Source organism: Amblyomma americanum, chromosome 1 (assembly GCF_052857255.1).
Source record: "Amblyomma americanum isolate KBUSLIRL-KWMA chromosome 1, ASM5285725v1, whole genome shotgun sequence".
Classification (NCBI taxonomy): domain Eukaryota; kingdom Metazoa; phylum Arthropoda; class Arachnida; order Ixodida; family Ixodidae; genus Amblyomma; species Amblyomma americanum.
The window spans coordinates 272,794,353-272,810,511 of NC_135497.1; the positions used below are offsets into that span (position 1 = coordinate 272,794,353).

A 16,159-nucleotide genomic window follows, 5' to 3' on the forward strand; every position below is an offset into this window, starting at 1 on the left:
ACGGCGCATACAGACACGTGCACGATTCCGCATGTGGTCTTCACCGCCGGAATCCAATTCTGCGATCAAGCCGCCGCGGTGGCTGAGTGGTTATGGCGCTCGGCTGCTGGCCCGAAAGACGCGGGTTCGATCCCGGCCGCGGCGGTCGAATCTCGATAGAGGCGAAATTCTAGAGGCCCGTGTGCTGTGCCATGTCAGTGCACGTTAAATAACCCCAGGTGGTCGAAATTCCCGGAGCCCTTCACTACGGCTTCTCTCATAGCCTGAGTCGCTTGGGACGTTAAACCCCCACAAAAAAAAAAAAACAATTCTGCGATCAAGTTCATTCCACGCATTGTTGCAATGCTATGTCGCTCTTGGGGTCGAAAGCGGGAGGAGGCAAATTGAAATTATCCACGGCACATACGCGTCCTACTCGCCCCAAGTAATCTGTCGTTAGAATGGCACACTCAGACTTAAACCGAATGGCGGACAGGCGCGCAAGTCGGCGCACTTGAACGTTAACCCTCACGGCACGTGCATATTTTGAACATAGTTCTAAACAGAGCGGTCTGACCAGAGGCTTCTATTGACCCCGTGGGTTTTCGTGTCATTTGCTTTCGATCTGTTTGCCCCATGCATAACAGCGTATGTAGCTCATGGTTACTTGCGCACTGATCTGGAATGGCTGTCTCTCTCCTTTTTTCGCGGATGCAATAGCCTCAAGCAATAACCACGGAAACACTCAGAATCAAACGCTGTGGTTGGTATTGCTACGTAATCATCTCGACTCGGTATTCGTCTTGAGTGTTCCACACGCTGCAATGCGCTAAGGAAGTAAACAGTGAAGAAACAAAAGTGAAGACTATGGCTACTGCGTGAATCGCACACCGTCTTTTCCAAAAGTGACCAGACAACAGGGTTTGCTTCTCGGCTGTATAGTGAGGCCCTTACGGCACCCCTCAAAACCCAGAATATGTCTTTAAAGGTGAGATCAAGGGTACTCCTTGCCTTAATTAAGACGTGCCACGAGTGTTCTAAGAAACAAATTCCGTTGTTTGGTTACTTACTGGTTACTTCTCCTGTTTAGCCATGCCTCTTAATTTTTTCTTTCTGCCTTTTTTTTCATCGTTCCTCTAACTAAGCAGGGCATTTGATTTTACCAGCACTACAGAAATGTAGCAGTCGGGTGGTCTGAACACAAATGGCCGGGTAGATAAACCTGGACTTAATAAGTGAACGGCCCAAAGGTACGCAGGATCTGGCACAGTGTGTCTGCATTTGAATAGGCTGCGTTGTGCGACATCCATAGAGACGCGCACTCGTCTCCTTACGCACGCATACCCAGACCGCGCAGAGCTATCAGCGGAAGCCGGCGGCAGCTTTCATTGATACTTCGCCAGGTTCCCAGCCGCGTAAAAGCCATGCGACCTTGTGTCCGCGCCTTTCGCAGAGGCTAAAACGGGAACTCCGGGTATGCGCAACTTGCCTGTCGGGCGCTTAAGTCACTCGCGGAAACTTTATTTTCAAACGATGACCGCCGCCCTGCCGGCGGATGGGCAAACACGTTTGACCGCTGCCAAGCGCATCTTGCGGCGAAGGCCGAACTAACCTGCTGCCTTTTCTTTCTTCTCTCACTTTTGCAGGGCGGAGAGCTCAGATGCCAAGACGGTGAGTAAGACCCTTCGATACTATCACGCTCCTCCACGGGCCAGCGAGGTTGCCCACTGTGTACAAACTGGTTGGCCGCTGGTACCGGTCTTCGAGAGAATACAGTGCACGAGATAGGCTGAAAAAAAAAAAAAAAAGGTAGAGGAAGATAGACTGCTGTTTGGCCGCATTCGTTCGTATTCAACGTGGCCTTTCCGAAGGGAACTCCCCGTCCTTTTTCAACAACAGGACAGGGGCTTTGAAGAAAAAAGGTGTTTGCCTCAAAACAGGCTAGGCATTTTTAGTGCGAAGATGGAAACATGCTCCGCAACGTCGAGTCGTGGAGCTTCTTTTTCTGATACATTTTTGTTGTGTGTAGGTAAATGCAAAGGTTCTGATGATAGTTGTCTACAACTATAGAACGAAGCAGCAGATGCCCCACAAAAGGAGGCTTATGATGTCAGTCGATTTTCATGACCCCGTGGGTAATTCGACTGAACCGCGGTTGTTAAACCCCTTTCATCCGCCACTCCCTCCAATGTCACGCTAGCAGGTCCAAGGGGATTAACCGCAACGTCGGAGAAACGGTCGATGACATTCGCTGGAGGGCTTTCTTTGAGGGGTATTTGCCACTTCGTTCGTGAGTTGTACCTGACTATAGTGCGCTGAGTGTACTAAACCTCTTAAGCTTCAGGCCTGAGCTCATGGTACTAAGCAAAACCCTCTAGATTCCTATAGGAACACTAGGAAAGCAGACCGTGTTTATGGAAAGTCTGCATTATCCCCTGAACGTTCCGTATAGGAAGGATATGGACTTCAGGACACGCTACGGGACGTCTTATGTCTGGGTATAAACTGCGCTCCTCAGCTCTCGTGCGGAACGACACTGCAGCACTTGCGTTGCTCCTCGACACGTCTTGGCGCTTTATACTTTGATGCATATTGTTCACCCTTCAGCTTGCGTCGATGGGCTCACAGATAGAGCCATGATAGATGGTCTCGAAAAATGTAGGTCTTCACAGAGGCCCGCTGAGCATTCTTTCCCCAGCTGGGCACCGTAGTTGCAACGCCCTTGAGGTGTAGAGGCCCACAAAAACGCGAGTAACAGAGTCAAACTAAAACATGACACAAATGCAGGTGTTGCCTTACGTGCACGAGCGATGTTCAGTCGAAAGCTCGTCACGTCGGCGTGCGAGCATTCCACTGCTCGAAATATACAAATGTGCAACTCAGTGGCCAATCTATAGGCTGCATGCAAGCGGCCAGTTTTTGCGTGGCCTGTTTTGCAAGCCTCTTAGAGGCTTGGAACTTCCGCCGCAGCCAAGAACTACGTGAAGAATCAAAGTACGCAGTCATAAAAATATAAATAAATAAAGCGTACGTCTGCTTCTAACATGAGAGATACTTCGTATCAGAACAGGACTCGGTCGCTATTTTTCGGCGCATGACAATGGTAGATGCATTGTCATGAGGCGCGTTTAATTAGGAAGGAACTAAGGAAGCATAACAAGCTGAGGCGAGTTCTTTTAACATCTCAGGCTCGCTGCTGACGGCCGAAATTTCCTACCCTACGGTGTAGGTGCGCGACCAAGTTGAAATACAGTGGTTACCACAGGCAACGCGAAAACTACACGGTGTCGCTCACGACCCTTGTCTGGCCTCATTGAGTGACGTGTAGCGACTTTCGTGCAGTTGCAACGTTGCCAACAGCTAGAAACTTTTTCCATAGAGCGTCGGGCTCATTGGTAAGAGTCCAGGAACCAAGGCACATTGCACGAGGAGGACGGAACGTCTGTGTTGGTAATATAAGCGACTTTTAACTGCCGTTAGCTGAAAACTGTGGTGGTTCCTGAACGGACTGCTGGTGTCTGAAGATGAGTGTTGCTCCTCCTCGTAGAAATAAAAAAGAAAAGCAAAAGTGTAGCAATTTGTTTCGCGGCAGCAAATGTAATTAACGACGGTCTCAGCACATCCACACTTGAACACATCAGCAACAGATGTGCTAACTCAAGGCGCAGGTTAAACCGCGCGCAATTTGGCACCTGAAGCTGCAGTTAATGCCCATATCGCGTATGTACATTGCCTGCGGTCGCAACATAAATTGCCGCCACTGACGAAATCATGACGTTGGTGCCGTTTCGTTGCGATTGTACCACGCCTGAGCGGACGAATTTTCATCGAACCCTTGACCATAGGTCACCTGCGACCATTCGCATTCAAATCTCACTGAAGCTTGCGGAGGCAGATAGGCTTACTTTACTTAAGAAACGAGTAAGAAGCACCCTTAACAACCCCAGAGTAGCGGAAGTATTTTCATGTGGAGGTATTCTGAGGTAAGCCCGCATCGCAGCAACAGACGTCACTTGTGCGCTCCGCACTTGACTCAGAACTAAGATGAAAATCGGTAGCACGGTGGATCTCCGGAGAGAAAGCACTGTCGGTTTCTGCAGTCTTTAGAGGTTTCCTCTGTCTCCGCTCAAGCTGCACCGGTGAATCTATTGCGAGGAGGAGACATTTACATCATGCTTCTTTCACTTTCCTTTACCCGAACCATCATGCCGTCAAAAGGACGTCATTAATGAATGTTTATCGCATAACGGAGTGAACTAAACTGTAATGCTAAACTGCGATCGAATATCGAAAATTCGAACTCGAAGTGGACTGAAAACTTGTTCGAACTAGAGGGGGTTGGAATTAAGGGGAGCCCGATCAAACTTTCCATAATAAGTGCGATATTGACGGGACCAGAACGTCATCAGCTCGAACGAGACGGAAGATCGAATTAAGCGCGTTCTTATTACCGAAATTTTACTTGCAATGTCAATCGCACAAAGCGCGACGGGAAGAAACGACGTTATTCGCTAACGAAATAAATGAGCCGAGGCGACGAAAAAATTGGTTACGAATATCCCGCACCTAAAGCACCACAGGTTTACAGTGAAAAGAATGGATGCGAGACCAGTGAGCACTAACGCGTAAATTGCAACAGCGAACCGCCGCCATCTCGTAGCTATCGTCTACGGTCAACTTCCGCCCGTTTTAATCACATCACCGACAAAAAGCATATCAAAAGTAATCATGAAGCATATCTTTCGAATTGCAGCTATATTCACGCATATTGCACTATGTCGTCGAGAACGAAGATTTATAGAAAACTGAACCTGAATAATATTATTTTAACGAATGAGCACACACTACCTTTGATTACCTTGGTTAGACAGCCTGAGGCGTTTTAGTATAGCGCAGCCCACGATTTTCCACGGGGCAGGCCTGAGCCACAGAAAGTCATTCTCCCCCAAACGCGCGGTTTTGCCCCGAGACGAGAAAATTTGTTTTCAGTGCAAACCACACGAGCATTCCCAACACGAGCGCGTGTCGGGCGTGAGACAAGTGCTCCTTCGTGTCCGCTCTCTTTGCTGGACCTTCCGGACTCTAGCAACGCTCGTGCTGTTCTACCACGGGGACGCAGCGAGGCTTCCGCTCACGACTTGCGCACACGTGGGAATTATGCGCGCCGCGACACTGAAAAAGCGCTAAGAGGTTTGCGGCGTGTCGAGAGAGAGAGGGGGGTAACGATAATGGCATGCATCCGTGTAGACACGCGGGCGAGCTCACGGCGATTTCGGACGAGCTGCCCCGGCGGAGACACGATTCGGGGCCTCCAAAACAAAAAAACCGAGAGGCAGACCAAGAAACAGAAACGCCGCGGAACACGACGCCTCTTCCGTCTGCCTGCATCGACGATGGGAGCAGCATGCAGGCAGCGCTCTCGAGCCCACGGCCTCGCCGCTGACGTCACCGTACTTCGGCGTGGCTTCGCCGCATCTCTTTTTCGTTTCTTCCGCGTGTGGCGCCACCGGAATGCGGCGCGACAGCTTCGCGTTCTCTCTTCTTGCTGCTTCTTCCGAGACACCCTCGCGGATGCCTCTGTTTGCTTCTCGCATCCCTTCCGTTGCTTTTGTTTGTTTGTGGCGCTCTTCCTGCGGACGCGACGAGCGTGCGGAGATACCGTTTGTGCGTTGGGTAGTCTCCTCGTGCGCGCGCGGCTGAGCTGTACGACGACGAGACTGTCGCCCGGCGCTTCGGTCTCCCGCGCACGCATTCGGCGTGCCGCGATATATACCGGGGGTGTTGCGCGAAGTATACACCACGCATGCCTACCCTCTCTGCATCCGCTGTTCTTCCCCCCCCCCCCCCCCCCCTTCCGTCTGTTTTGCGCGCTGCCAAACAACGCTGTATTGAACCGGAAGGCCGCCGAGCGAGCAGAAGATGGATGTCGTCCACGTCTGCTCCTACGAGTCCCGGCCTCTCTGCTTGTCCGGCGCGATTTGAAATTGCGGGCGTGCATGCATGCATTGTGTTGTGGACATAGACGGGAAAGTAGTGGAGGACTTTCACGCGTTCGCTTTCTATTCATGAGCGTATGGCATGCAGTGGCGTTGATTGCACTATCAACTACGCATAGCACGGACGCCAGCATGCGCGCGCACTACGCATATCATCAAGAAGCCAGGCGTGGCCGTATGACCGTCGCTGTGCGCTGTGAAGGGTGTTGCGTTTGAAGCCAATGTATAGTAAGTATCACAGCTGTAGGGCGGGACTCTCTAAAGCAATGTGTCGTTTCTGCGGGTATAGGATCGTGATTCCGCTTAGCGTTGCTTTGACGCACCGACAAACATTTCATTACGCGGGTTTAAAAAGTCAAAATCAACGTCTGACGCATCCTGGCAGGTACTGCTGCGGTCAGCTGAAGAAGGCGAGGAAAACGCCAGAGTAGCACGAGCGTAACGGTGCGGCTACTCGTATACGTCGGCGCGGCAATAGAATGTGTCCTCCTGTTGCGGCATTAAAATCCGGCGCCGTTAAAAGCGATGGACTCAAGACTCAGAGGCGTCGGGAAACTTGCCGAATATGTCGCGCTAAATTTAAGCGTTACAATTTTAGGCGTTCGGCAGACGAAGTACAATTGCATCATTCAGAAGGTGGTCTCTCAAGGAGTGCGAAATCGGTCACGCGCTTAAATACAGTTACTGGCGCGAATAGATGCCACAAAATTGATTCAAGAGAACAAAATTCACCTTGTAACCATGTAAAGGCATGAATGATACGGTACGCGAGCTGGCAACTTCGAAAAAAAGCGAGGTCTGTCAGAAACTTACATGCGGCGGACTCACATCTGCAGAGTACAGTTATTACAACTGCGTGGTGCCAGGTCATGATAGGCTACAGCATGACAGAACCTCTGGGGAAGTGACATTCCTGAACAACTTTAAGTAGAACGTTCATGTGGGCTAGTTGGTTCACTGCAGAAAAAAAGGTTAGTAGTGCGGGAATGAGACACGACAGGAGAACAGGAACAAAAACGACAACACAGGCGCAGACTTCCAACTGTTTATTCGAGACCGAAAGGCAAACGCTATATCAGGGATGAACCTAGGCGCATAACCATCACTGTCATTCGCACAAGAACTGATTAAAATCTAGACCACGCTGATCAAATTTTTACGTTGCAGAAGGGCCGATAAACCATTCAGTCAGCATGTCCCCAGAAACTCCATGTCAAGAAAACGATTATAAGGAACCTAACAATCAGCCTGAGTAAAGAGGGTGAAAAAGTCCAACTTTAAGAAGCTCCCGGTCATAATGTGCTTTTTTATATCAAGTTGTAAGTAGCGTAAGGTGCTGTGTTCAATAGCATTCGCGGGAAGCATAGCGAGAAACCTGCGCACTCGTCGGCAACGAACGGTCTGCAAAACCTAGGAGGCTAGAGCGATCTTATGCTTGCATATCGCGATGGATGCACTTAAATGTTAGCTCCCCTTGCCCCTTTCTCGCCGCTTCTCGCTCTAGTTCGCTTTCTTTTTTTTCTCTGTTAGGTGTAACGCGTCAGAATGTTGCTTCTTGTCTACGCTTGGAGCATCAAATTCGCTGTAAGGCGCGAGCGGAGAGGGCAGGACGATGCTATGCAACCTAACCGTCATTGCCGATAACGCTCCAAAATCTTTTTTTTTTCCTTTGTAGGTAAACAGCACCCATTCAGAGCCACTTCCCTTTTGCTTTGCTACGCAACTGTAGTATATTCAATCCATGACCCAGCCGGTGCGGTGCGAGCCAGCCTTTGTTGGTTCTCCTCCACGTCGTGCGCCGTCAGCGCAACTTCTGGCAGCTATATGTTCCCCAGACCTTTGACAACATTCCACTCGGGCAGTTGATCTCTCCCCGCAGTGACCGAAACCAGTAGGCGAGTTACGCAACGGCACCCGGTGCGAAGGGTTTGGCGGGGCGCACCCCGCGGCCGAGCCCCGTGAATGGCCCCCGCCCCTAGGTGGCGCCGCCGCGGCAACCGGCCCCTAATCAAAGTCGGCCCTCTGAGCTGCGCGCCGATTGTCCCCGCGTCACGCTGCCCCTCACTGAAAGGACGCCCAGAGCACGCGCTAACGAGGACGCCACCACCGGCGTCCATCACGCTCAGTGGGGGAAACAAAAATACGCCCGCACGGGGAGGTCAAGGAAAGGAGGGTCTCGGCTGGGCTGGGCGGCCGCCTGTTTGCACGCGCCTCGCGTGTACGCGGACTGCGGCGGACACTTGATGGCTGCGAGACAGTGATTTCCATACGCTAATGCACGGCGGGCGAATGACGGGGGGGGGGGGGGGGGGGGGAGAGCAGCGGACTGGCGAGTCGGTCGCCTTCATCCAGCCAGTGCCCACGCGCCCATAATCAACGTGGCGTGGTCTGAGGCGTCCGTGCGGCGAAGGCAGAGCGGCACTGTCCACGGCTACCGCGAAGGCTGCTGCCTGCGTGATCTCCGTTCTGAGCGTACGCGGACGTGCGTGAAAGAGAAAAGACAACTGGGAAAGCAGCGAAGAGAGATCGTTTTAAGTATTTTTGGCCATTCCCGTGGAAGCACGCTTCTTCCTTGAAGCGTTTCTGCACCGAAGATGAATCTGAACTTCCTGCAGGCTATGTATATATGTATACGCGAACGTTCAAAAGCCTGCTCTCGCCATCTCGTGCTTATGATATTTCGTCTGCAGTTCTCTTTGTTGTTGATGGTGCTTCCTCGTAGCAGAGATCACCACGACGATCAACCAAATGAAGTTTCATGTGCACGTTTCGGAGCCCACATAGCCAAAGGGGAAAAAAAAAAAAAGAGGCAGGGAAGAAAGTAGGGTTTGAAACTGTTGTCCCGCTGCCCTTCTCCATGTGTCGGCACCTGACGTGCCTTGGCGCTTGCTGTCTCCGCACCGTGCATAGGTACCGTTCGGCTGTTCATCTCGATGAATCAGCAGAGAACAGGTTGAACCGCCGTTAAAGGTTTCCAAAGGTCGATTCATTGATATCCCAAGGCTGATCCGGATTCTAAATCGCGGTATCATCGAGTTGGGCTCCTCCTAGTTCGGTGAGTTTATTTATGAACGTTGCCGTATTACATGATAAGCAGATATCTGCGCGCTAGAAGCGGAGACAAGCGCGCACTTCCTGTCACAGCGGCGTGCCTTCATTCCAAAAGTCGCCAAACACGAGTAACAATGTGGCCGAAGGCGGGCTCGGGCAACGGTCATTAGAGGCGCGATTCCCCGTCGTCCACCGGCCCAGCCCACGCTGCTCGGCGAGCGCGGGCAGGCACCGCACGCTGAGTGCCTTGAACCGCAGCCGGCGCACCGTGGGCGATCCTTCGCACGCCATAGCGCGGGACCTTGCCCCCCGCCCCTCCGCACGCGAGGCACGCAGCGGTGCCACTTGAACGCGCAAAAGGGTGGGCGGCGACGTATCGCCGGGAACGAGGAACGGCCTCCGGCGTACGCAGTCGCCTACGAGAGCGGCGGCTGCTGCGCGCCTTGTCTCAGCACCAGCGCAGAAGCCTACACAGGAGCTGGCAGCCCCTTCAGCTCGGTGTTCTTGCGTACTGGCCGTAATTACGGTAAGAGGCCGATGAAGCGACAGGAAATGCTGCGCGACATGGTGCGCGCTGCACGCTCCGCTGCGTCTGTCGCCCGATTTGCATCATCGACTACTATACAGTTGGACTGCGCGAGGCTGCCGCGGCCGGAAGTGCCATATTTTCGTGAATCGGGTAGCGAGCCCGAATTTCTACAAATTTTGGTTAGCAGTGTGTTCACCAAACTCAGAAGCGAGTGGGCCTAACTACAAGTGTGCGCAGCGCTTTGGTCGTGAGCATTTTAGGAAGTTTTTTTTTTCCCACCTGAGCGGCGGCGCACTGTGTGCTGGTGTGTCCCACGCAATCCGGCCGCGCGCGCAGTCCCTTCCACTGCGCTTAGAAGCTGATGAGGAGAAACGCTCCTTTGCAAACAGCGCGCTTTTTTGAAGAAAGCCGCGACATATAAAAGGGACAATTACCCTTTGTTTGCGCTAAGTGCGAAACTTGCGAGGTAAACGTTTTCCAAACCGAGGCCGTGGTCACATTCTCCTCGATCGACGTCACGTACGAAAAGAAATAACTAAAGCTCGGCTGCGGCTTAGTTGCCCAACGAGCGGCGCGTTGCGCGGCTGGCATTCTTGCAATTCCCGCGCCCCGAGACACATCAGCGGCGCGCCGCGACGTCTGACCCGACGGCCGGTGACGCAAACAAATGCACCGCCGGCCCCGGAAACGGGGTCGCCTGCGCCGCTGCCGTGTTTACCTGTCAGCATAAAACAGCCCGCGCCGCTCCTCCGTTTTTCCCAGACTTCTAGGCCCAGCCGTGCCGCAGCCCCGCGTCGCCTCGTTAAAACTCGCGCGCGCCCTGCAGCCCACGCCGGTGCATGGGCCCCGCTCCTCCGCCCGCCCGTCGACCCGCCAATCAGGGAACAGTTTGCTTTGCGTCTCTTTCTTAACTGCGTTCCTCGCCTTCGTCGCGTGGTCGTGCGCAGAGAAACCCGGTCGCCGTTTCACGGCGAAAAACTGAAAGCGCAGCAGGTCACGAGTCTTGCTTCCGCTGCTTCCACATCATTGGAGAACCTTTGGGCTGATGTAAAGTGTCAAACCTCGCAAGAGTCACGTATGCGGGCAGCACAGTATAGCAAACGCATTGGTAGTATCTGCGCGTACGCGCGGACTACGAAGCGCTCGAGCGAGCACAACCCCGGTACAGTGACGCAGCGCTCTACAACAATCGCCTCCGGCGGGGCTAAGCAGCCTGAACGGAACTCCCGCTGGCATTCTCTGTTGTGACGCCGCTGCGTAGAGACCACCGCGCACCGATGAGTGGCGGTGTTCTCGCTCGCGCAGCAAACCTGTCGACTCAAACCCGCGAAGAAGATCGAGTGCATGAGGCGGGTCGGCGGGCGTCATGTGTAATGCCCTGCCCGAGCGGTTTGCGGCGGCCGTGCGACTCCGGCGCGGCCAGCCCCGAAAGCACGAGAATAAAAGCAAGCTGCGCCGACCCGTCTGTGCAAGAGACGGGAGAGTCACTGTCGTCTCGCTCCGCGCTACTGCCCCGCCTGCTGACACAGCCGACTCGTTAGCATAATGACCTTCGTTGCAATGAAAGGCGAATGCCTGAATAGGAAAAACGCGCAAACGAAGCAGGGTGCACTGCGTACTATTAGAGTGTCAAGCAGTCCCATGTGTGATCTAACAATTCAACCGTTTCGCTTACGGATCTCCGTGTTGGCCCGCCGTGCATGATGCATGTGGCCGGTATTCTCTTTTTCGCACGCTACTCTTAACGTTCGACGGTGAGAACACATTATTTTTCGATACGCTACGCTGTGAATTCTGCTCATTGGAGCACTCAGTTAAATACAAGAATAAAGCAGCCGTAAAAAAAAAAACAACGAAAAATAGCCACAGAACCCAGCAGTCAGCTCAAAGTCCGGCTCTTGGTTTCTTCGTTCCTTAACGCGCTTCTGCCGGTAATGTGTAGAAATATCTCAGAGTGCACTTTTTGACATACCTGACGTCGAAGCTTTTTTCAGACCAGTTTCTTACTCTGAAGTCTTAGCATAACATTTTACATGCGACTGCGCTGAATTTCCGTCATTAATGTGAGCTGTTTGATACTTTCTGCACCTGAATTTAGCGGCATTACATTAAAATAGGCTCTCTAAAAACCACGCTGAGGTCAGCTACGGTCCTGAAATGTGCACATTATTAAGCACTCAAGCTCGTGCTTATATTTTTATCCCCCTTATATGCTTTTAGCCGCTTAGCTGTAGTATTTAAGTAACACGTCTGTGCGCGAAGTGATGATGCAGCAAATTTTTCGCGATCCATCAGCGCTGTCTTTCGCTAAACGATCATTTAATTGCGTCGTATAGTTTCTGTAGGGTTTTCGCCTGCTAAACGACTGTTTCAGCTGGCTTCATAGCTTTGACTGTAGATAAAGCGCGTGCTGCAGCGTCGGTCCTTGTGTAAGTAGCAACTCGCGCAGATTAAATTACGATGTTTTGCTCGATCGCGCAAACCTGGACGTTGGTCACTCATGTGATGGTTTAGTCGTACATGTGCATAAGCAAAGTAGGATACAAGCTCGTACCTTGCTGTGCGTTAGTTTCTGTAGCCGGACTGCAGCCGTTAGAAATCTTTTTTATTCAGCACATAAGCGCCGCCATCGCCTGTTCCTAACAAGCTTTAGTTCCGAAAAGAATACACATTTCTCCTCGCAGTCACAACGTATTACATGACGCGGCTGTAGTTCGATTCGGAGCGATTGTGGAGCTGAGAAAATTGCCACCTGCTATACCTGCGGGCAGAGCGCCTACCAGTTGTCAAACTCGCAACAAGCGCCGTGATTGTTGCAGACGCTCAATCACTGAACGTTACATTTGTTTTCGCTACACCGCCCCTTTACGTAGAGGCCTGAACATACAAACCTCCGTTTCTTTTTTTTTTTCTTTCGCTAATCCATCGCTTCCATCACGCACGGCTGACTTGCTATATAGGGTGGCGTGCAGCAACGCAATAAGGACAAAGCGCAGCGAGAAACGTGCCGTGCGAACTTCTCGTCCTGGCAGTGAAGCCGAACGCGTTTACAGTATAGCCGCGCACACGCGGGTAGCGCGCCCAGGTCTCGAAGCAGGCAGCTTAGAAAAGGATGATAGTAGAAACGAGTGCGTTGTAGGACAGAACACCGATATGAGCCTTTTTTTTTATCCTTGAGAGGTACTACGCTATACTACTACTATAGGGCATGCACAGGGACTGTGGAGTAACACATCGAATCTGCTGCTGCAGTTTTCTAAGCGCCGCCGAATACCCAGAGCAAGTGATTGCCGCATCAGCCGTGCGAATCTCTTAGGACCCACGAGCAGTATTGGATGTGCACGTTTTATTCCGCTAAAGATACTTGCGTACTTGAGACTTTACCGACATTACCAGCACTTGTTGCGATATATTGCGCATTTGTTCGTAATCGTTTATTCTATGCTGTCCATGTCGTCAAGCGACTTGCCGTACGGCAGTTAATTTATTTGCAGCTATCCAGCTCTGGGTTCTCCCAAGCACAAAACGTACAACGTGTAAAGATTTAATAGAAGTGAAAATTAAAAAAAAAAGATGTCAAAGTGCAAGAGAAAGGAAATCAGCTTACCTTAATTCTGGCTTCTTCGAGACTATTCCGTGAGCATCGTATAGCGTTGCGCCCGTCCAATGTAATGTATAGCGTCGAAAAGATAACTTTCAAGCTCCATAAATGTGCCGTCGGTTGCACTACGCCAGCTGCCGCTCTCATTTCGTCAAGCCTGCAGCGAAAGTCGCCAACAGTCTATCGTTTCTCTGCCACACTGCTCTGCGCAGGTCGGCTACTTGGTCTGCACAACGACCACGCAAGGGCCATTTTCTTGCAGCTCGCTCCTCGCGACATATATACTCTCAGTCTATGGACCGGGCGCGCACGGCTGCAGGACCATCGCGCTGTTTCGCGCCACAGACCAGAGCGGTGGGTGATCCGTCAAGGGACGTCTCCAGTCGCTCCCCTGTGGAGCTTGAGATCCCTATAGGTTCGCTCCCAGCTGTGGACTCGAAGCAGGCACATACTGAAACGACCATTGCGTCATGTGGTCGAGAAGGGGCGTCGAAATCGCCTTCCTGCTCCCACACTTTCCATATTACGCGTATTGTCTGTTCGGCCGCTGCATACCTACGCCCTGCCGCGGTGGCTCAGTGGTTAGGGCGCTCGACTACTGATCCGGAGCTCCCGGGTTCGAACCCGACCGCGGCGGCTGCGTTTTTATGGAGGAAAAACGCTAAGGCGCCCGTGTGCTGTGCTATGTCAGTGCACATTCAAGACCCCTAGGTGGTCGAAATTATTCCGGAGCCCTCCACTACGGCACCTCTCTCTTCCTTTCTTCTTTCACTCCCTCCTTTATCCCTTCCCTTACAGCGCGGTTCAGGTGTCCGCCGATATATGACACAGATACTGCGCCATTTCCTTTCCCCGAAAAACCAATTATTATTATTACTGCATACCATTTTCTCGGCTGCCAGTTAAAAGAAAATCCGCTGTAGGAATGAACTAAAGACTCCATGCAAGACTCGTGCGCTATGCGCTACAGTAGCAAGTACCGCATGCAACACAGTTCATTATTAGAACGAAAGCTTTGCAGTGTGCGCACATCAAATATTTTACACCGAGGCTTCGGCGCTGAGCGCGGGCGCAGAATTGACACTATGCCGAGGAATTCGGTATAGATGGGAATTTCGGCGCACAGCGTAATGGTAGTGTCAGTCGGTTAACTTGTCATCTGACGGCTCATGGAGGGTGGGGTCCTTGGGCTACCGCGTGGCTGGTATAGGAGGTCGTCCATACAGGTAATGTCTTAAGCCCGCAACGGCGCATCTCCGATCAAATACTCTGTGTTGGACCTCCGAACATCGGCAACAACTGCTTGCCATATTCGGTCTGCGCCGTACAGTTGGGACAACGGAATCGAGACCATTCGCCAGGCTGCTCCCACAGCTTTTATTACCGGCTTCCCCTTTGTAAGAAGAAAAAAAAAAGGCAAACGTCCGCTTCACTTTAACAAATATTGTCACAAACTCAGAGGAGAGAAAAGGAAACTGAAAGCGACAGAAAAAAAGCGAGAAACGGGGAACAGAGAAAAAAAAAAATCGGTTACTATTAGACAGTTTTAGCTGTGCGTACGCAAAGAGTTAGCGTACGCGAGGAGTTTGCGGGGACGGTAGTGCGCATGCGCAGAACGCAAGCGCAAGCCTTGCGTCTTGCGTACGGTAGCCTTGCGTACGGTAGCCAGCGGAGTTTGCGTTGCGGCGCTTGCGTGGCTTGCGTATGCTAACTTTGACAAGATGGCGGCGCCCTGCTCGCCCGCTTCGGAATAAATACATGTCGCCGCTGGATTCTTCGACGCAATAGCTCGCTCAAATGGTAGCGGTTCGCTTTTATTTCGCCTAATCTTGCCCACACGTAGCGGTATAAGCGATAACTAGCCCCTGTTTTTCAGATAATTTGGCGATCTTCAAGCTCCTAGGCCTAACTATATTCAGTGTGTTTTCCTCGTAGCAACGACACCTGGCGAAGCAGTTTTCTAACTTTTAGCCAGATCTTGCATTTTCTTCGGTTTGCATAGTTTTTCTCGGTTTGCATAGTTTTTCTTCTTGGAACAAAAAAGGCTCCCAATGCACTCACAGTAGTTATCAGTAATCACGGATGAAATTTTCTTCAACTGAGCGTTGATGTGGTTTGACTTCTTGTCACTAGATGGCGCCACGTGCGCCTGAGGGACGCTACGGCACGGTCAGCTAAAACTATACTTCGGAGCGGACAGCGTAACGCACGCAGCGCCGTAGCTCTTTGCGTACGCAAGCACTTGCGTACGCACAGCTAAAACTGTCTTGTTTCGCGGTGAAGCGCGCAATGCGCGAGGCACGGCATACATTCATTCTCAAGACTTGTAAACTGGTACACCCGTCATGAGGTCCGTATGCTTGCACACCGGTTCACAGCGGAGTCCCGTCGTTTTCGCTTCAAAGCCGCAGCAGAAAGCGGGGCAGCGTTTGCACATGAATACTAATTGGACGCTCGCTTCTCGACGCTTTCCCTCCGGGCTCCTTGGAAAGGCTGGTGCGGCGTAAAGCACACAGTGGCGCTGGAAAGAAAGGAACGGAAAAAGATTAACGGGGAACGTGATCAGCGCACGTGTTACCGGAACGCGGCCACGTCTAAAAGCCGGCGAAGCAATGTAGGCAATGGTCAGACGTGTGCTAGCCCTAATCCTCTGGCAGGCCTGCGCTTAAAGTGCGTAAGCGCTAATCCGATGGGTATACCAACCCCGAGCAAAATCGTCCGTTGTCTGTTCGCTTAACGCGAGCGCACTGCTCGATGTGGCACAAATCCGTGCTTTCGCGCTGATTCCACTGTAGTAAACATTCTCTGTAGTTTTTTGAAAAGCCTACTAGGTATAGGGGTCCGGCTGCAGCATTATGTAATTTAAAACGAACTGAAGCGCTTATTTCGGGGAGAACAGAGACGTAGTACCTCTTTCTTAGTGCCCCGTCTTTGCGCCGTTTTCGCGAGTGCTCATGTTAAAACAACTAGCGGGCGAACAAGCCTTATTATTATTATAGCACA

General features: G+C 51.9%; 1 protein-coding gene across 1 annotated transcript in view; it reads left to right on the top strand.

Moving 5' to 3' along the window:
- The window catches only part of uif (sushi, von Willebrand factor type A, EGF and pentraxin domain-containing protein uif), a 142,239-nt gene that overhangs the window by 31,036 nt on the left and 95,044 nt on the right, over nt 1-16,159 (top strand). Inside the window, exon 2 of the mRNA XM_077649246.1 lies at nt 1,626-1,650. Within this exon, the coding sequence (XP_077505372.1) occupies nt 1,626-1,650 (25 nt within the window). The remainder of the gene's footprint in view (nt 1-1,625; nt 1,651-16,159) is intronic.